Source organism: Photinus pyralis, unplaced genomic scaffold (genome assembly GCF_008802855.1).
Source record: "Photinus pyralis isolate 1611_PpyrPB1 unplaced genomic scaffold, Ppyr1.3 Ppyr1.4_LG1, whole genome shotgun sequence".
Taxonomy (NCBI): Eukaryota; Metazoa; Arthropoda; class Insecta; order Coleoptera; family Lampyridae; genus Photinus; species Photinus pyralis.
The window spans coordinates 68644336-68666362 of NW_022170249.1; the positions used below are offsets into that span (position 1 = coordinate 68644336).

Genomic DNA, 22027 nt, shown 5'->3' on the forward strand with positions numbered 1-22027 from the left:
TTAAGGGAAAATAATTTTATATTGAAACAAGGTCGTTAAAATCGTTATGGCCTAACGAACGACAGTCAATAAATAGGGATAATTGCTGGGCGTAGCACCAATTAACGCATGTAATTACACCTGGTCCAATTTTCAGTTGATCCCACTGAATTAGAATCGGGTCGGAGCGAATTGTTCTAACACAGAATAAATATTCATTAGTCTAATTACGTAGGCCAGATTTACTATAAGAATTACCCTGAACTAAAGCGAATAGAGCTTTAGAGGGTATTCAAACCCACTTATACCGAGGGTTACTTCACAGAAAGTAATAAAATTGTCGACTACTTTCGGAAGGCATCGCTCCAAACCAGCAGAAGAACACGGCCCCCATGTTCGATTTGCTGCAGCATGAAAGTAGTAGCCGAAGCCCATACCTACCAGTTTCCAATCGTCCGTCGTTCATGGCGTTGAAACAATTGACAGTTTTCGAATTCGTGTTCGAAAAGACGTGCGCTGAATTCATTACATTCGATTTCGGGTGGTAATTAAGTTGCGAGGCGCCACCTTACGAAATGCATTTAGCGCGCGGTTATAAAACTTTTTTCTCTTTTATTAAATGTGTTTTTCGGCTGTATATTTTATGTGGACTTTGTAGCAAAACATGTTTTGCCGAATTAGATATTGACACTGGTAAGGAACTTTGCCACAAGCGAAACAAAAATTAATTTTCTTTGTGTGATTAATCAACGCTTTCAACAACTCTTTAATTACTTAGCGATCGTATTTACTTTACTATACTACTTTCAAATATATTACCTATAATATAGTGTCAAAGTGTCACTTTTAAGTTAACAAAGAAAAATTATCTTCTTTCACAATGACAAAACTGCAGATCGTGACGCTACTGCAATAATTTTCAAAAGCACTTTTCTCCTTTAATGACTTACATTTTATAAAATTAATTTAAATGTAAGCCCACGGTAGTCTTGCATTTTTTACCTTTGATAATAATTAATTACTGATGATTTTGGAAGAATGTTGGCGCTCCGTTTCGGGGCTGTCACCATTTGTATACATAATTATGTTTATGATCAACGAAATTAAAAACAGGAAACGTAATTTTTTCTGCTTAATGGCTTTCACGCATCTACCTGTCTTTTTATGTTGAAATTGTAGGGTAGCTTCTCCAACAGTGAATTCGATTTTTCAGGTCATATAACGACCAAAATATCCGTTTCATATTTACATTTTAAATCAGTTTCTTTTTGTAAGGGATGTGTTTACCAATAAAGTGAGTTTTTTTTAATTATCGCGAAATAATTAAGACTAAAGCTCGTTTTACATGGTCAAATTTTTACACGTAACTTTACAAGTATTTTTATATCTAGGATAAAAATGAAATTTTATTGATAAATGATGTTGAACGCACCTTTTAGATTTTACGTTCTAAAGAATTATGGTTTACATAATAAAAATCAAAACATATTCTCAATGTTTACATGTTGAAATTGACAGAACTTGTCCCCTTTTACATCGAAAACACGTAAAAATTTAATAAACAGGTTTAACAGAGATTCATTAATATGATTAAGAAGACATTTACTGTATGATTAGTGAATTTTTCTATTTAAAAGTAAATTATTAATCCATGTTTGATATTATTGTCAATATTTTGTCCCTCACCCCACTTTCATTTAACTACTGACAACTGTAAGTTAATAATATTTTTTATTGACTTACGCAATAGAAATAAAATAAACAATTAGAACAAATAACTTCACCACCTCAATATTTCTGCTCTTGCACTTCACCAGTGCGTATTTGCGAAATTGAGTAAGGATAACGATAGATCAAATAGATGGTTGGTAGTCGTGGTAATGCTATTAGAATGATTTTGAAATGTGAGATATATTTTTACAAAAAATCGGCACGGAATTATACAGGGTGTTAATTAATTCCATGCAGATATTTCGGGGGGTGATTGTACTTGTGAAAATAGGGAAAATATTGCAAATAAATGCATGGTCTAAACTCTAAAGGGAGTCGTTTTCGTCATACAGGGTGGCAAATTTCAATTTTTTTTCTCGTATTTTGTGTTTTCTCTCTTATGTTCTGTGATAATTGTTTTAAATTTGATACATCAATTATTTTTAGAATCTCTACAATAAAGTATCAAAATAGTTGATCGCAGTATACAGGGCGTTATATTTTCTTGAATCGGCTACAATTTTATCTTTTCAAAGTTTTTTTGGAGCACTCTGTATGAATTTCGAAATTAAATTTGAACTTTCTGTTCCTTTGTTTATCTTTCCCGTCTCTTGCACTATTCTCGTATCTGTAACCGTTTTCGATTTATTTGCAAAAATATTCATCGATGGAAATTATGTGTACGCGAAGCAAAGCAGGAGTAAAAGCTGTCTTTATGATATGTGATTTATTTTAGAGCAGCCGACAGGGTTACCAACAATTAATTAGTTAATCAATTACAAATAAACCAAAATTATAAAAACCATTGAAAATGTCCCTTACTAAAATGCACGAATCAAGAATTCGCCTCGTTGACTGGCGGACAAATATTCCAGGAGTATTGCGAATAATATCGCATGAAGCTAGGTTCTTAAATCCTCTTCTGTCGGGACTGGGGTCTGGTACATTATTTTCACGTGTCCCCAGAAAAAGAAATTCAGGTTGTGCAAGTGTGGGAATCTAGGGAACCATGGCTGAGGACCTCCTCCAACGTTTGTTCAAAATTTGATTGAGAAAGTTTCTGCATGAACCACATTGGTTCTGACAAGAATTGGTACCTCTTCTAGCAGCATTGGAACTTCATCTTAAAGAAATTGACCATAATATTTGTCCGTTTCGCAGTTACTGAAAACTTTTCCTGGAAAAAAATAAAATATTTGACAGGGATAGATTATAAACAATAATTGTTGTCACAATCGAGGGTGATTTAATGAATTATAGTACAGCAATCGAGTCTGACACTATCACACGAAGACAGTTAAATCATGGAGATAAATCTCCGCTCTCCTACCCTTTCGGGCTTAAGGCACCACCACCCCTCGCTAGGAAACCACAGTCGAGGGAACCCACATCCAACCGACCGCCAGCACCAAAATTAGCGTGGAAATCCCTCTTTTTTTAGAACAACTTCCAAAGACTGGTTGTTACTGCAAAATTTGTTAATCGAGATAAGTTATTTTGTTGAAAAAGTGAACTTTTGTAATGCAGTTTATGTGTATATATTGTTACTTATCCCGTCTAGGCTTGGATCCGTTATTTTCATTTGTAAGTATCATAGGCTCCTTATGTCTTTTCGCCAAAATAGTGTAAGACATGTATTCATTTTTGTGAGCTAAAAACAGTAAAATTATGGTGCAATAAAATGAAACATGAATAAATATTTTTACTACACGAATTAAAATCATGTTATAAAAACGGGACAAAACACACATACTAAAATCGAACATATATAATTATATCAGTTACGCGAATTAAAACTTATTGTAAAACGGGACAATCACACATATTAAAACGGTTGTAAAGGGACCGACATAGATTTGTCTATTTACAGTTTTGGGAGACACTTTATTTGGGGGGGGGGGGGGGCAATGCAGATTGTAAAATATACCTTACCTAATCGTCTTCGTCCTCCGTTGGCACTATGAGCTCCTTAAAGAACGTTTCTAGTATTATTATAACCTCCGGGTGTTTAATTTCACCTAGGTTTAAGGTAGTTCGCTCTATCTGGGAACGTTGTAACTTTGTTTGGGCTAACTATCTCGCATTGGTACGCTGTGGGTAGGGGCAATGGTAAAATGTGTGCTCGGGGGAAGATTCCTCTCCGCAGGCACATTGTACGATATGTCTTTTAAGCTTAAATTTATTGAAGTAGTGGCTGTATGGGCCGTGCCCTGTAATTGCCCATATTGTCTCCCTATTCCACCATGTGGTGGTTTCAGGTACCTGGGGCACAATCGCGTATGTAAAACGCCCCTTTGTGGTGTCGTCCCAAACTTTTTGCCATTGAGCCAACATGTCGTTTCGCGCTTTAGTATTAAGGTGTGATTTAGGTATTTGCACTGTAACCTCGGTATTGGTATTGCCGTTTCGCGCCGCCCTATCCGCGGCATTGCTTTCCTCTGACCCCGTGTCTTTGCTTTCCCATGTTATGCACACTTTAGTGCCAGAGTCCCATAGATTTGTGAGGCTTTTGTGCGCTATGTTTATCTGGCCCGTACCGGCTTTGAATACATTAACGGAATTTACAGCGCTCTGAGAGTCGCTGACTATTACGCTGTCTCGAGGGATTCCTAGGATGTATTCAAGTGCTAGGTTGATAGCCGCTACTTCGGCCTGGTAGGTAGTGGAGTAGTCGGGAAGCTTGGCGACCCTAATTTCGGGGGTGTGCGTACCTGAGTACACAACCATGGCCGCCCTGGTGGCTTCTACTGTTTTGGACCCGTCAACGTAAATATGCTGTGCGCTGTTTATATTATTGTCTACCCACTGACACCTGTGAGCAGGGTGAACTTTGTCTTTCGGGATGGGGGCTCTCTCAACGTTAGCCTTCGACATCGCGGTGTATACGTCGAAGATTCGTTTGGCCTCGAGGAAAAGAGGCGGAATGTTAGCGAGCACCTCCAAGCTCCTAGTGGGGGTGGTGTTGTATGCCCCTAATATCCTTAATAGGAATGGCCTTTGTATGTTCTTGGAGATCCGTTTGACTCGCGAGTCGAGGCTTCTACTGCCCCATATCTCCACTCCATATAAGATTGCAGGTCGGAGGGCATGGAGGTACATGGTTTTAATATTATTTTGAGACGCTCCCCAATTTTCACCAGCTATGTAAAACAGTCGGCTAGACACCTTAGCCGCTGTGTCCTTGATCATCTTGACGTGGTCGATAAAGTAGAACTTGGGATCTAACAAGATCCCTAAGTGTTTAATATTTTGTGTTGGTTTTATCTTGCCGCCTGATACTGAAAGCTCAGGGGGACGTATGGCACTACCCGCCGGGCAGAACATGTACTCGGTTTTTAGCGTGTTGTATTCGCAATGATTCAGCTTTGCCCAACTCTCACACTCTCCCCAGGTCTTAAGCCAGCCAGCCTCTATACGCTTTGGCGAAGCGCCCACCAACACCAGGACTTGGTCGTCAGCAAATGCCACGGCCTCGACCGATGCCGGCGCACACTCCAGCCCACGCATGGCACGGAGCCATGACTCCATCATTACCACCCACAAGATCGGCCCAAGGCAGGATCCTTGCGGGCAGCCACGGGACAAGGTGACAGCTCCTGAATCCGTCACAATTGTGCGATTCAGCAGGAAGCTAACCGTCGTGGTGTAGATGTTTCGTGGGGTCCCTATCTCCCAATCTATTAATTATTGCCGCATGCCAAGCCATATGAAAGGCGTTCTTTAGGTCCAAGGTGACTACCGCAGAGTGAAGTCCCTTGTCCTTATTCGTCCTGACTATGTTCATCAGGGTCTGTATAGCCGTTATGGTGGATCGACCTTCATGGAAACCGTACTGGTTGTCAGAAAGATGGCCCCCTTTCTCCATAAAATAAGTAAGGCGAGTGGCACACCACTTATCTAGGACTTTACCTAGTACCGGCAACAAACTTATTGGTCTCATAGATTTTCCCCCTGGTTTAGGGAGCCACACCATCTTCGCAACCTTCCACTCTTCGGGGAAGTGCCCTAGTGTGACACAGACATTGTATAGATCTAACCACCATTTTGTGTTTCGTGTTATTATTCGCTTGGCAATAGGCCACCCTATTCCGTCATGCCCGGGCGCCTTGTGATCTTTAGCGTTTCTGATAATATAAAGGAGTTCGCTTGTGGTCATACAAGGATCGTCCGGTGACGTGTGCCGACCGTTGTTTGAAATAATTCCCTCAAGATCGACCCCACTATCGTCCGCCGGAAAATAAGTCTCGATGAGGCCCCTTTCCGACTCGGACTCGCTTGTAGCCCAGACGCCGGTTGCCGGGTTTTGATACGTCTGCGGGAACAGATTCTGCTTAGCCTTTTTGGTGTTTAAAATCTTTGCTTGTATAGCAACCAGTGCTCCCTTGTTCAAATTACCCCCTGTTCTCGTCGTACCTGTGTTAGTTGTGAAATTGTTATTATTGGCCATAGTCTATTTTGTTTATCGCTAACTTAACCCTTTTGACATATACCGGGCAATTTCTATCCATAGATGAGTGTTCTGTTTGCTGGAGGCCGAGGTTTTTGCAATTGGCGCAGCATAAGGTGCCCGATTCGCACTTATCAAGTCTATGTTTTTGAGCGCATCTAGGACAGATATCTTCTTTCTCGGTGTACCGTAGCTGTGTGTGCCCAAAAGCATGGCATTTGAAGCAGCGCATCACACGAAGACAGGTCGGAATATTAAAAAAATTCAAGAACGTTAATTTAGCTACTTTATTTATTTGAAATAATAATTAAACGTTAAACTATACCCCCCGTGAGGACATGGACATTTGGTTTTTGGAAGCATATATCTTAAACCCAATTTTCCAAAATAGTGATTTTACGTCTCTTTTAGCGCATTTTTTAAGAATTAAAAAAATGTGCTATTGTTTGCGTTTTGTCCGAACCCACTTCTGCCGTTTTGAACTACATCTAGGGGAATTGTCCTAGAGTCCTGAAATTTTTTGCTTGAAGGTGTGCCAGACGGCCATCAAATTTCGCTGTCTTAAAGCCCCCTCCTCTTCGAGCCCTTATCGTGATCGGATATATTCCCTTATATCTCCAGAACGGATTGTCGGAAGAGCGTACTTACAAAAGGCGATTGGGACGTCTGGAAGAAATATATGCATTGATGATGTCAAAATATCTCGAAAACGGTTTGTCGGACGATTTTGATGTATGCCAAGCGGTCTTTAAATGTTTATGTATAAAGGGCCTCTTCACCTTATAACCGAACCATTTACTAAGGTATTTCGGTTGAAAAAAAATGGGCTTTATCTCTTTATCTGTACAAGAGTTGTGCACAACTTATATTGTTTGTAAATGTATTCGGTTAATAATATTAAAGAAAATTATTGAATATTTGTGAAAAAATAAAAAAGAAATCATACGATATATTCCATAATGCTAAATAGTTAGATACTATATTCAGATAGCTAGGCAGGTAGCTAAATAATAATAATATAATTTATTGCCATAGATCGTAAAAAACACATATAGGCATGGTCAGGTATAAACAAGTTAACAAACAATAAAATAGATGAGTACTTTACAGGAAAAAACAACATTTAGAATAAGTTAGCTATGCGGTGTCGGTATACATTAGTAAAATTCGTCCAAGTTATAAAAGGAATGTGTGATTAAAACAGAGTATAAAGAACGTTTGAAATTTCTTTTATTCTGTGCATTTTTTATACTGCCCGGCAAACTATTAAAATTGTTTAGCCCTATTATGTCAGGGGCCGTGGACGTAGATTTACACCTTGCAAAAGGTATGTAATACATATTTTTGACTCTGGTATTGTAAGAGTGGATGTCTTTATTACGGGCATACCGACACCCGTGCCCATATATATACAAGCACATCTCATATATATATATATACACGCAAACAAGGGTCAGTATGCCGAAGTCTTTAAAGATGGCGCGACAAGAAGTCATGCTGGTGACCTTTGCCATTACGCCCAAAACCCGTTTTTGAGCTACAAAAACTGCCTTTGCGCTTGCACAATTGCCCCACAAGCAAACACCATAACGCAATCGACTGCCAATTTGGGCATGGTAGACAGAAATTAATTGCTTGATATCTAAAACGTTTTGAAGATGCCTAAATGCATACGACAGACAGTGTAACTTAGATGCTAATTTATCGCAGTGTGTTTTAAATCTAAAGGTGCTATCAAGATATATCCCAAGATACTTTGAGCAAGGGGTGTCTAATACAACGCTGTCTTTCAAACGAATATTTAGCGCACCAAGTGTTTTGTGAGGATTATGGAACTGCGTAATTACAGTCTTGTCGGTATTGAAATATAGTTCTAAATTGTTTAGGTAATTAGTGAGGTTTGTTAGCGAAGTAGTGCATTTCATATTTAAAGTTACCTTATCGGAGTCGGATACTATTAATGAAATATCATCAACATAAAGTACATGTTCATAAGAGATGACTTGACTAATGCTATTAATATATAGAATGAATAACAATGGGCCAAGAATTGATCCCTGAGGGACTCCCATAGTTACTATTGCTTTTCCGGAGACACTACTTGTGGAGTAACCAGTTGCAGTGGAACCTAAAGAGACAAACTGTTGCCTATCAAGAAGAAAAGAGGATATCCATTGAAGGGCAATGCCCCTGATTCCGTAATCGTTCAATATATTTAATAGTTTGACATGATTTACACAGTCGAATGCCCTGCTCAAATCACAGAAGATTCCTACAGGGCATTCTCCTCACTCAATATATTGCAAAAACCTATTATAAAATTTTATTAAAGCTATATTTGTAGATTTACCTTTTCGAAAACCATGTTGGTTTATCGTAAGGATGTTACATTGATCCAGAAACTTTGTCGATCGATCCAAGAAAGCATATTCAAAAATTTTTGACAGGCTTTCAGATAGAAAAGCTAGATATATATTTGATCACCTTATTCCTTAATAGATTATTTAAGGTTTACTTGATACCCATTATAAAAGCAAAATAAGACAATGAGATTGCTCAAAACCCTCTTCATTATAATCCGGCAGTGAATTCTGATTTTTTTCCAAATTTGAAAGTAAGTAATGTATTCTTATAGCTGTATATTAATACAAATACAATTGAAATTGAGCTACTAACTTGAATATTGGATTAGGCAATATTAAACTTTTAAGATAACAATGAAAAATATTCAGAAAATAATAGATGAACAACTTATCAAACAGGTAACGTTAGAAAATAATGATACGTAATATTCCTACTTAATAATTCTAAAAGCTCCAAGCTGCTGGTGGGAGTTCTTGGTGAATCTTTTTAATTTTTGGCCTTAAAGAGGTTATGAATGGGTCGGAAGTTATTAAAAGATGTTTAAAGATATCTTCGTTATTAGCTTGTCTTGATATTTTTCTAGAATGACTTTGTCGATAGTGCCTAATTAACTTATGATTAGCCTCTTATGCATCTTCTCCCAACTGTCCAATTGGAAGCAGCGCGTTTTCAATTGTCAGCTCCGTGTATTAAAATTTTATGCACAGAGACTGGCATATAAAACCAGTTATACAATTGTAAATAAAGATGTGCAGTTTCAAGGCAGTAGTCTTTAAATTTAGTGTTATTTATTCGTTCCCCAGATGCTATGACTTTCAAAATAATGCCAAAGTGTGTGACTATAGTTTCATCTAGGCCAGTAATTTCAGCACTAAGAGCAGGGTTACTGAAAAAACGACTTGCAGCATTGCCATTATTAGTGTTGCCTTTTCCTTGCTTAATTACATCTATTAGTAATCCGCAATCGCAATCTAAATTGATTTTGGATTTGAATTTTTCTGTTGTTTTTAAGAGTTTTTTTGTTCATCACTTCGTGCAGACCACGATTTAAATGGCAAATTATATGCAATGTGCAAAAGGCACTCAAAGCAGCGAATCCATGCATGTAGTGACGACAGTCCAAAAGAAAAATGTTCTTTTTTTGTAGTTCGTTGTGCAGCCAATTCTAAATTATTCATTTCTTTTGGTACACAATGACATATATAGCATCTCATCGAAGACTTTTTATCAGTAAGTATATACACAATTTTACCATCGACCATTGTTAATAATAATTGATGTTTTACTATTATGTTTTTGATTTAGTATCTAATAAGTTATCTATTTCTGTTTGAATTTCTCGAACAATAGATTTTACAACAGACGCACTTTCTTTTCCAAAGTGAAATTGAATTGGACGACAATATCGTGTTGATCCAGGACAGTCGTTTTGCCATAGGATTATGCCTTCATCAACATTTACCATTCTTATGGGCGCCAAACTGCAAATAAACGTTCCCCTGTCATCGTAGTCATGATTACTGACAGCCATATTATATTGGGATTGATCAGAAGTTCCATCGCAGCCCCATTTAGAAATAAGAACATAATTAGTGGGAGCATTTTCTGGATTTTAAGTTTAACGAATGACTCTGTTATAGCATTGAATAAGTAACTATGATTACTTATTCAATGGTTATAGTTAATGCATCTTTCTTAGGATAACAATGTGATTTGGCTTGCTGGATTTTAAAATAGCTCGGAAAAGTGTTCGCATATACTTTCTAATGATATTGTATTGATGTTTTGATCAGCGGCGGCAAAAACACTAAGCGCTTGTTCTTTTGATATGACAGGATTATCTTCTTCTCTTTTTTGTATGTTCTGGATATTTCTCTAAAAAATTCATAATGTACTGCGCATCTTGGACAATCGTTCTTAACAATAAAATTAATCGTTACACCATTGCCAGTACTGCCGAATCAATCGTGGGTATTGACAACATGCTAATTTTCTAAAATGAAAGTGTCCCTACTAATTCCCTTATTTTCAAATCATGTACCGATTATATTCTGTTGTGAAATATGCAACTCATAAAAATGCGTATTTCTAGAGATAAACATTAAGCTTTCACCGCCTGTATAATGGGTTTTTATTACAAATACTTAAAGCAAATAGCCATAAAAATTAAAATTAAACGCCTACAGTTTTTTTTGTGTATCCAACATGATTTACTCATCAATCAAATTCGTCGAAAAAGTGTACCCAGTTGTAGATTACAAGTAGAATTGTTTGAATTATTGGAACTGCGATTCCAAATTAACATCTTAATTGACATGTCGAGTCATGCCCTGCTCTGACAATTGAAAATTATCGATGATGTATTGAATACGTGCATTTGCTAAATAAATATTTCCCTCTTTAAAACCGTTTAAAGACGTTTTGCGTGTCTAAAGCGTATGTAAATGGAGGCAAAGTTCGTTCCCTCGTGGAATCGTTAAATTGTGTATGAAAGGGAGTAATTTACTTTAAAAGTAGGTAACTTTAAGTTGTCATAATCATATTTATTCGGAGTAAAAGGAAAAATTCAGAAGTTGTAACAAAAAATATTCGTGCTTTCATCTATCTGCTTTTGGTATACTTAGTACATTAAACTATAAAAAATAACAGTGCTACCTAACGGGCAATAACCGCAAAGAAGAGAATTATGTATGGAAAGAAAAAAGAATCGTAACAACTAAATTATAGAAGCGGTATCTTCTCTTAAAATAAATGCATTAACGATAATCTCCAATTAACGACTGATTTGCTTATAAATTGTGGTAGTCACGGTAGGTGCTTCATTATAGTTACTGTTTAATAAGATGATTATATGGATAGCGAGAAGTTGCACGTGTCGACAGAGCACGAGCTGACCTTATTGAACTCCGGACTCCGGTAGTCGTGTATATGAGACTGGTCCATCTCAAAGCATTTATACTAAGCTAATATCTATTGACTTTCTTCCACCAGTGAAATGAACGTGAGGCACGTCGATTGCAAAGATAAAATTTCAAAAATACGCAAAAGAATGCAATTGCCGTTTGGAATGTATAAAGAGCGTCTAGAGAGATTTTATTAAAGAAACTCTTAGTCGTTCCGTCAAGACATGGAGTTTGCTAGAATATAAAAATTCCCATACATTAATGGATTGCTCAAACAGTCACTATAAATTACAGTTAGGTGTTTGCATTACAAATACAAATATCAATTGAATTACTATGTGACCTCTCAATGGATGATGCAAATTACAAATAAATATGTAATCAACTGTAGCATTACGGATAGATAGAAAAATACAGCTTATATCGATTTTATTCGTCTCGATACGACTTATATTAACAAAGTTAGAATTTAGTCTAACATCTCGACTATTTAAAGATCCTAATTAAATTCCTTGAAGCTCAATGCACAAGATAAGATTTAGATCTAGGGAAATTAAAGTCATTCATGGAATACCCCAGGGTTCTGTGGTTGGATCGCCTGTTATTTTTATGAACGCCATTTTTCCACAGCACATTGCAATGTATACCGCTAACATTACCGTAAATATAATTGGAAACTGAACCAACTTAGAAAAGTACTAAATTGGTTTCTTACGGATTACGACTAGGGCAAATCACATTACCTTAGGAGGCAGAATGGGACACATTAAATACATTACGACTTATGGAAAATCGGTGTGTCAATGGTACATACAATTAAATTATGGTTAATTTCTAATAATACCGGGAATAATTAATTAAAAAAGTTAATTTAAAACTTAAAAGAATATTAGGCAGATTTCAAGTCGCAAAGGGACCTCGGTTTTAGAGCACTTGGTAACTACGAATTATCATTTGTTCCTGGTGGCTCTCTTGATTAGTGCTCGTCTAAAAATCACCTGTGTCATATTTTAGCTGAAATCGTAACTGTGGGGAATTCTCATCAGTCCATTGAACAGATTATCATGGAAAACTGTTCGAACCTCGTCATTTTCAACGGTATGTACTCGAAGAAAAGAGCTGAAATGGTAAACGCTAAAGATCGGAATTGGAAGAAAATGCACAAACCTCAGAGATGGAAGGCGAGCTCACATATGGTTCAACAAACGATTTTTCAGTCAGTCTAAGCGAAGAATTTCCCTTAACACGAAATCTTCACAATGAGCGTGTCGGTAATCTTCATTAAACTTCAAGACAATTGTAGTAAACTTGTTCTCTATTAATAAACACTATTGATGCTTTCATATATTATATTCAACTTCCTTACATCTGACTAAAACTACTACTGCACAAACTACTAATTACAAAGTCGAAAGAATTTAGACAGGAGAGAAAATTTAAATGTAAGTCTTGGCTCACTATAGCTATCCAAAGACCACTACAAAATAGAAGCTGCAGGATCATTCCCAGGGCCACCATACAATTTAAGATCTTTTAAATGCCAAGTCCCGGCCTGTAAAGTACTATTAGGTTCTTTAAGTTGGTATAACCACCTGCCCAGTTTCCTACGAACCTTAAACAGTCCTGCGTACTTAGGTGCAAACTTAGCGGAGAAATATCGGAAGCATCAGACAGAAAACATAGTTCTTTCTTAAAACAAGTTGGCCTATCGCAAATTCATCGGGACGAGGACGCAAATCGTATGTGAAGTTTTCATGGACATTAGCTGGAACTAGAATTTTTAGGATGGAATTAACCTTTGAGAAAGATGCGCTAAAAATGAAATTCACTTATGTGTATTTCATTTATTTTATTTTTTGTACTCCGTGGACTAAATCAACGTGTTTTGTCATTTATTTAAGGGACTAAAGTGTCGCGACTAGGAACAAAAAGTGACAGTACACACTGAATTGTCAAACACAATTTAATGATTAATGGTTACTTTTATATGTACATTTTTATTCTTTCGCCATATTTTACACTTATTATACCGTTTGCCATATATCTTTTTAAACCTAGCTCGAGCTAGAAAGCTTAAAAAATTATGCTCAAGTATGAAGCATTTGAAATAAATCCAAAGGCATCTCGAAGATCTGTATGCTCATACAAGCAAATCGGAGGATGGTGTCACACACAACCAAAACTTTCGCCACTTGCCTAGTATTCAGGATAAAAAAATAACTTTATTGTATTAGATCTCATTGTAATATTTTGCCAGTCTTGAGCATTAACTATCTTCACGCATCTTAATAAGATTCGTGCGTTCTCACAGGCTCAGAAACAAGCACCCCTAGACCAAATTCCAAAATGATTTAATGCTTCTAGGTTACCTTACATTTACATGGAAACGCGCGTTTTGTATATCGTTTCCGATTATCATACTAATTTATTCTGTCAGCTAGTTTCAAAAACCTCTGATTAATTTTAAAGGTATTTAATTACATCCGTCACGCTGTACCGAATGAGGTATTCGTTTCCGTCTTCATTTCCCAACTACAGTCGAAGCTTTAATATTTAAATTCATTACGTGTATCAATTACAAGAGAATATTCCTTTCAGGCGGAACATTTCAATATTACACAATTAACTCCGCGAAAAAGTTACGGGTAATTTTACCTCGCCTATCTTATTTTATACAGGTCTCATTCTACTGATGTAGATCTTCGCAGAAGCTTATATTAAATTCTTAAGACAGCCCTGAGAGATGATTAAATATCTACAGAAACGGAAATGTAATTCAGCTAGGTCAGGTACAACACAGCTCTTACATCTTGTAAAAGGTGTCTCTGGGGAAGTGTGTTTCTGAAATCTGCTGTTTCAGTACACATTACAGAATAAAGACAGCGTCCCCACCGGAATCCAACAGCTGAATGCCACGGTTATTACTTTCGCAAGAAAATCTTACAACCGTTGTTACTGCGCTCCTTTTCCTAAAAGCAAATTATCTGTAAACGTACTTAAAACTTTTTAGTTTTCCACTGAGAATGATTCACTTTATTTTCATACGGAGCTTCGTGTAAAAAAATCAAGCTCTCTTCCAAAGGCTTCTGGAATAATGCAAGTTGCAGTTGTAAAGCGACGACTTCATTGTGAATAAAATATCTCGATAACTTCCTTACTTCAAAGTAACAGTTCAACTTCAGTTGGATTGAAAAACAAATCACGTTCTACGAATCGCCGAGCCTTTTGCAACGCGCATTCAAGCGGACGTGGTCAGGCACTTTTCAATTGATTCTTAGAGATAATGGTCCTCGCCAGAGAAAAGCTTTACTGAACTGATTACAACCGTGAATTACGAACTGCATTCAAAAGTTAAATCAGTCGATAATTACGGGCTGCAATTTGCAAAACAATCTTTTGATTAGTTTCTTTTCCGTTCGCGAATAAGATGTTTATGAGGGGAACCGGAACCTCCATCGGCTAGGAGTAATTCTTTTCAACGGAACTTAACGACTTCCAGAATAATTTAAAAAAAGGACTGTTATCGTGCTCTAAATAACCTAGAACAGCTTTGACGTCACTGTACCGCTTTACTTATAAAAAGCTAAAGTACACTGAATTAATTATTAAGGTGGGGTATTTTTTTAATGAATCCCGTGAACAGCTTCAATTTTAACTTATAACCCCTCGCGCTGGGGTTTTCTTAAATCACACAAGCTTTTGTCGATATATATATTTAAATCACGGCGCAGTTTAGCCTGATTTATAACCAAATTTCTATAAGGATTTGAATGAAGTATGGGTAATCTAATAAATTTATTGCATCGAGGTTTGTATTTGTTGATAATTTATATAAGACATAAATTTATCAGCAGAACAAATCCCCGAGTAAAAAATGTGTGGATAAACTTAAAATAAATTGAAACTTGTATGTGTATATGAGAATCACAGTTGGTTTTAGATAGACAGACGGGAGAAATTTTCAACGTTGCTGTTGATAAGTCGACGGGGCCACCCCCTATTTGTATACAACGCACGTTATTCTCGAAGACAAATGGGAATATACATAGTTTCCGTGTATCTATGTTACGGGTGCTATACTGTTTTCGATGTTAGCACTTTATTTTAAAAATGCCTTCGCTCTTAAAGCGTCTAGTGTATGAGTGACAAGCTCAAAATACTCGAGAAGCTTTTAAATTTCAGTTCGAATGTACGTCTGTTACAAATTCTTGTATTGCTCACTTTTTAAGTGCATTTATTTACATGTATAAAAATTCAATGGGTATTTAGTTGAAACATGACACTATAACGATAAAAACCAAAAGGATCATTTCATCTAGATAATTAAATCTGATTGCGTCCTAAATATATTTACTTTAAACTAGAAAATTAATTATAAAGTTTATGGCTGGGGATTAAATACTACGCAAAAAGGTCAAAGTTTCCATCCGTATTTCTCGCGACCTTTCTCATTTGAAATTTTTATGTTCTGCTGATCAAAGCAAACAGAAAGCTTACATTTCTCTTTAAAATGACATAAATCCTTGTTGTAATTTAATTTTTATATTGATTTTATAATAAAGACCTTACTTTTTCCTTGGAACAAAATGAAAATGAAAATTTTCTTAGATAAATTTCTGAGTTTAATCTCCCTGGTTTGTATACATTTACCCCGTTTCCGATCTATGTTTACTATACAGAATCTTTCATTCTAGTAAAAATTAGTGGATTGTTTTGTATCAGTAATCCAATCGGAAGATTACTTGAAGCTGTCGCTTCTTGTGGCTTTTATTGCACCAAACAGATGTGAAATACGATTGGTAAGGGACTAAAGTGACAGTCGGCAATGAAATGTCAACCACAATTTAATATTTGCTGCTTGCATGTTGGTTCTTGCACCATATTTTGTAGTCAATATACTGTAATTCAAATAATATACCGGGTGACTTATAAAACCGAACATAAGCAATTTGAAACATGTTGTTTGCAGATTGTTGCTCCCCATGTTAACTTAATGACTAAATTTGAATGAGGTAAGGGAAATAAACCTATCAAACACTTGGATGGCCTCTAGTGGCGAACTAAAGAACTAGAACAAAATTAGAATTAGAATAAAAATCGAATGTTAAATAAATTAAGAAAAATATTCAAGTAGATTCAACAGTTTTACATTTACATGATTCCATACAACAAAAGATGTTGGTTTGAAGTTAAATACTTATCGGTGTCGCGTTGTTTTGAAGGCTTGGATTTTGTGTTACCGTGTGCTGGAAAATAAGTATTGTTTAATTAAAGAGACTGACTATCTCTATAAAAATATTCAATTTCATCTTGAACACCAGGTTATGATCTTTGGTTGACGATGACCTAAAGTGTCGGTGATTCTCCAGTTAGAGTCACTGTCACACATTCGTCTTCTTCGGGCATCTGCAAGTGGTTTTAAAAAATGGGAATGCTAATACAATTTTTCGTCGCCTTTATAACCGAATTAAACCTACTTCTACGTTTTCAAAGGATCGTTTTAAATCCCCGTTTGAAAAAGTAAAGTAGCGTTTTATATACAGTCGCCTAAGCAATATATTAAAAGGGGATAACTTAATTTCACTACCGCCTTTGCACCAGACTGACAATTGCCTAATTTTTCCGCAATCCTATATATTTCGGCTTTACCCGGATAAACTGAATAAATAGACGTGCCATCAATTTTATATGGGGCCAATCTACCCACCTTTGAGATCCCGTTCCAAATAGAAGAATGCCAATAGATAAACGTGTTTTATATTTGCATAGCTGGGACCTATTCATCGAATTCCAATTCACGAGTTTCAATACACGAGTTAATATTGAATACTGGAAAACGAGAGAGTTAATAGTAAATTTTGTGTGAATATCTTTTATTCGGTGGCTTATTTCTTTTTCTTTTCAGGAAAAATGGTGTACTCTGTAGAGACAGTGTTAGGAACGTCTGTCAATCTACCGTGCGATATAACTCCACCCGAAGCGAAAGACAAAATGCATATACTGATTTGGTATAAGGATAAAGTGCCAATTTACACGTAAGTTTTTTACGCGAGAAAAATAATTTAGAGTTTACACATATACGATCTGGAAATAGAGTCGATCCCTTACATTTGTAAATATCCCTTTTCACCGCTGACGACGAGGACGGAGTATAAAGAGATATTCAGTCAACATGTAATGATCCGACTCTCATTCTAAGCACGTTTTCAATTGGTCATAAGTAGTTGATGTTGTGAGAGTTCATCCTCTGGTTAAAGCTATATCACGCAATTCAAACCTATCCCTACAGAGGTTTAGTTGAGTAATTATTTCCCCAACTTTGATAATCTACACCACAAATCTGAGGGGAAATTTACGTAATGATATTTTATGTACAGCTTCGACTCGCGTGGAAAGAAGCTGGAACAAGGGAAGCATTGGTCTATTGAATCACTGAGTGACAGAACAGGCTTCAAATTTCAAGATGATGTCGCAAAATTGTCTTTAAGCAATGCGAGAGAATCCGACGAGGGAAGTTATCAGTGCCGTGTGGATTTCAGACGAAGTCCCACACGAAATGTGCTTGTAAATGTCACTGTAATCAGTAAGTTCATTGATTAGTTTTATTATTTTTACATATTTTTATTATTGTTTTAAGACTACAACATTTTGAATGTGCGGCATTTGGTATTTGGATGACACACTGTAACTATAAGTAAAGAACTAATTCGAGAAACGTAATTACTACACTACGCTGTTTAATTTATAAAATGATCCTCTACAAGTATCAAATTAGATTTTATCGAACTTCATACGTTGATGTGCGAATGGTTAAATTATTTGTGCGCCAACTAATAAAAACTTTGACGTAACAGCAGAAAACAGAAGCATATAAATTCGCCCTTACGGATGTATCTAAGTAATTGGTTGGTTATACATAATTGATCAGCAACCTTTTGCGTGGGGTTTCAAAAATCAACGTCACAGGACGTCTTGTACAAGGGCTTCGCAGCAAATCTGTTCACCTACGGGAATAGAACGTAAGAGTTAAAAATAAACGTTGGTTTTCAATACAAATTTGATATATTCGAGTTCGAAACAGATTGCCGAAACGGAAATACTCAGCATAAGTAATAATTTGATCAGTAGTTCAATTCACAAATCTTACCTTCCATCCTCTAAATCAAGTTTTAGTTTAAAGTTTTAGTAGTTCATAGTGAATAATCAAATTCACAGCGGGCGTAAATAAACTTGAATTATAATGGGACGGACCTTTTTGAATTAATTAAGTTTTGGGTTTTTATTATTTTTCTTGTACAATTTCCAAATGGGGAGGCGTATAATTAATCTACTGAAGTAGTTCTAACACATAGAAACATACACCATTGTGCCACATTTATCAACTATGGGGAACATTAATTTTATCGTTTAAGTATTCATTTTGTGTTGTAGCAATTATTTGTATTGAAAGGTATCGAGTATATTATACTACTCGTGAAACCACAGCTCTTATTTACTTTTAATGCTTTCGCCTCGGCGCTGTGATAGAAATGGTAAAATTGTGGTTCGGGCGCCTTAATGGTATCTTCCGCTGTGAATTTTGTCACGCACTTTAAAGTTTCTTAAAGCTCAAATCGCGGTCTCTTCCGCAGAAAACAACGGAGCTATAATTGTTAAATGACTATCAAACAAAGGTAGTAATTACAATTCGATTGTATCAATAACCAGTATGTAATCAAACGTTATATCAAGGAGTCGTCGAAAATAAAAAAAATTACCTTAGAACTTCAGATCGCATCCTTGTGAGCTCAGAAGAGGGCGTTCTGTCTAATCTGTAACATAACAACACAAACAAAACAAAGAACTAGAGTAATAATAAACTACTACAGGAATAACTTACATTTAAACCATTAGATTACAGAGGAAATACCTTGATAAGTTAAAGAAATAAGATACTTGATAGGGATAGAACATAAACAATAATTGATGTCACAATCGAGAGTGATTTAATAAATAATCTCCAAAATATTGCAAATAGGACACTGTAATATCTAGATCTGAAATGTTAATATTTAAATTTACATACATTTTTAGTAAAAATGTAGTCATAGAAAGTATTAATATCAAAAACAGGCTTCCGCAGAAAACAACGGAGCTATAATTGTTAAATGACTATGAAACAAAGGTAATTACAATTCGATTGTATCAAAAACCAGTATGTAATGAAAAGTTATATCAAGGTGTCGTCGAAAATTAAAAAAATTACCTTAGAACTTCAGGTCGCAACCTTGTGAGCTCAGAAGAGGGCGTTCTGCCTAATCTGTAACAGATAACAACACAAACAAAACAAAGAACTACTACAGGAATAACTTACATTTAAACTAGTGGATTACAAAGGAAGTACCTACATGACGTAAGAATATCAAATTTAATTTCGAATTTAAATGAAACGAAACAATTGAATAATGAAAATAGTATATTAAGAGACAAGTGTATAATCAAGTCTGTTTAGTCATATTTTGATAGGTATTTATATTTACGTGTAATTTTAAAAAAGGCAAGCACGAGTACTTGAACAGTAGGCTTGTAATATTCTGTCAGTTTGAAAATAAAATAAAAAAAAATACTCAAAAACGCTTGAGTACAACATGGTCCTTCGAGCAGGATTAATCAGTTAATCTAATAACAAGTTGGTACGGAAAACAGGCAAAGAAGCGCGGTTTAAATTAGCTACTATTGGTACATTTCGGTACGATTATACACGTATTGCGGTTTGCAAGTGAATTTTAAAGCTACCTACAGTACACAAAGGGTATTAGTGAATTACGGTGCATCGGATTTCTCACACATTTCACTAATAATTTTCACGGACATTGTTGAATTGCACATCGGACGGAAGGAAGAGTAAGTGACTTCCAATTAGTTACCAAATACTTACCTTCTTACATTACTTACAATACAATTCATTCAAACATGCCTCATACAGACGGAATTGATGATATCAACGGTGACAATGCGCGTAAAGTTCGAATAGTTAGTGGGAAAACGCGCTACGCTTAAGGGAACTCTTACAAAGTTCAAACATTGGTTTGCGAAATTACCGGATAAACAAGGACTTACGGACACTCGGATTAATCAATTAAAAATACTCAAAAACGCTTGAGTACAACAAAGTCTTTAAAGCACGCGCAACGAGTTTAAGGGCACGACACGAAGCGGAGTGAGTGTTTAAAACGGAGATGTGGTGCAGGTATAATAAAAAATTAGTTTCTTCAAACCTTCACTTTTTCGAACGGAATCATTTTGTTGGTCGCTTCACTTTTTTCTAAGCGAAGTGTCTAATTCACAAAAAGAGATTTACTTCTGCATATGCTAGCACGCGTCTTTCGAAATGTTTAATACAATCGATCAATTTGCGTTTATTAAAAGGTGCTTCTCTTAACATTAAAAAAATCGTCTGCGCATATGTGGCCGTAATTTTTGACATGTTGCATAGGTATAATCTATCAATTTGCTTTTATTAACAGGTACTTTTGTTAAAATTTTAAAAATATGGATCCATGAATAAGAAATTTACCTCTGCGCATGCGTGCACGCAGCTTTTGAAACGCTAAACAGAATAAATCGATTTACTTTTAATAAAAAGTGCTATTAAAATTTCAGCAAAATCTATTCATAAATAAGAAAGTTATTTTGAAGGGCCGGCATGTTGTCTTTTGATACTAGCGATTGAACTTTTCCGGTATATGATTTCGGTAATCCACGTGGATTGTTACAGACTGTACTTCTCAGATAATCAACAAACTCATCACCTCTTTCGATACTTACATCGACTAAGCGTGCGGTGACATTAAACGGTGAAGAACGCTTTTTGGTCTGAGCTAGGAAGCTCTTCTGTCAAGAATTTGGCACATTTTATAACGTATATTCTTAGAATTGTATATTTTATCCATACATAGAATTTTTTGTAAATGTGGACTATGTATACTTTAAAGGGATGTCAGCTATTACCCTTTATCATTAATCAAATTGTGATTGTTTAACACGAAGATGTATGACAAAGACGATAAGGTTGAAATATTGACATGGGGTGGTTGCCTACAGCCATCTATTCCATGCCTTGATACTAAGTATCGTGATTCCATGCTTTTGATCCATTTTTTTAAAGTATACATTTAAGAAAATCTCCCTGTATAAGAGACACAAATAGGTATCTTTACTGACTAGGCATTGTCTGCATATCCTGTGGAATGTAAATTCGATAATGCAATTCAACATTTTGAACGGCAATTCTTAGGAAGAAGTATAAGGACTATAAATTTCAGCTTTCCATTGCACCTTTCTCTCGGAAATGATGACCTTTCCTTTCTTTCCATTGTAAGCTTTGCTGTCGTGGTGCGGGCACCATGATTCGTCCCCAGTCACAATTGCGGAAAAGAAGTGGTCGCCCTCATGCCTGATACCGGATCAGATGGGTCAAAGCAGCATCGAATCTCTCCGTCAGTGGCGAACGTTCAAAATTTTTGGCATCCATTCAGCACACAAAAGCCGATAACTGAGAAAATCATGAATTATCGTGTAAACTGAACCGTGATGTTCACACGCTTTGCCACTTCATCGATGCTTATCTTTCGTTCTTGTCAAT

The 22027-nt window shown here is 36.1% G+C and overlaps 1 protein-coding gene across 1 annotated transcript in view; it reads left to right on the top strand.

Moving 5' to 3' along the window:
* The first annotated feature begins 425 nt into the window (after nucleotides 1-425).
* Nucleotides 426-22027, top strand: part of LOC116172988 (hemicentin-2-like) — a 38914-nt gene continuing 17312 nt past the window's right edge. The window contains exons 1-3 of the mRNA XM_031490275.1: nucleotides 426-672; nucleotides 17309-17438; nucleotides 17781-17986. Of these exons, the coding sequence (XP_031346135.1) occupies nucleotides 555-672; nucleotides 17309-17438; nucleotides 17781-17986 (454 nt within the window). The 5' untranslated portion in view covers nucleotides 426-554. The remainder of the gene's footprint in view (nucleotides 673-17308; nucleotides 17439-17780; nucleotides 17987-22027) is intronic.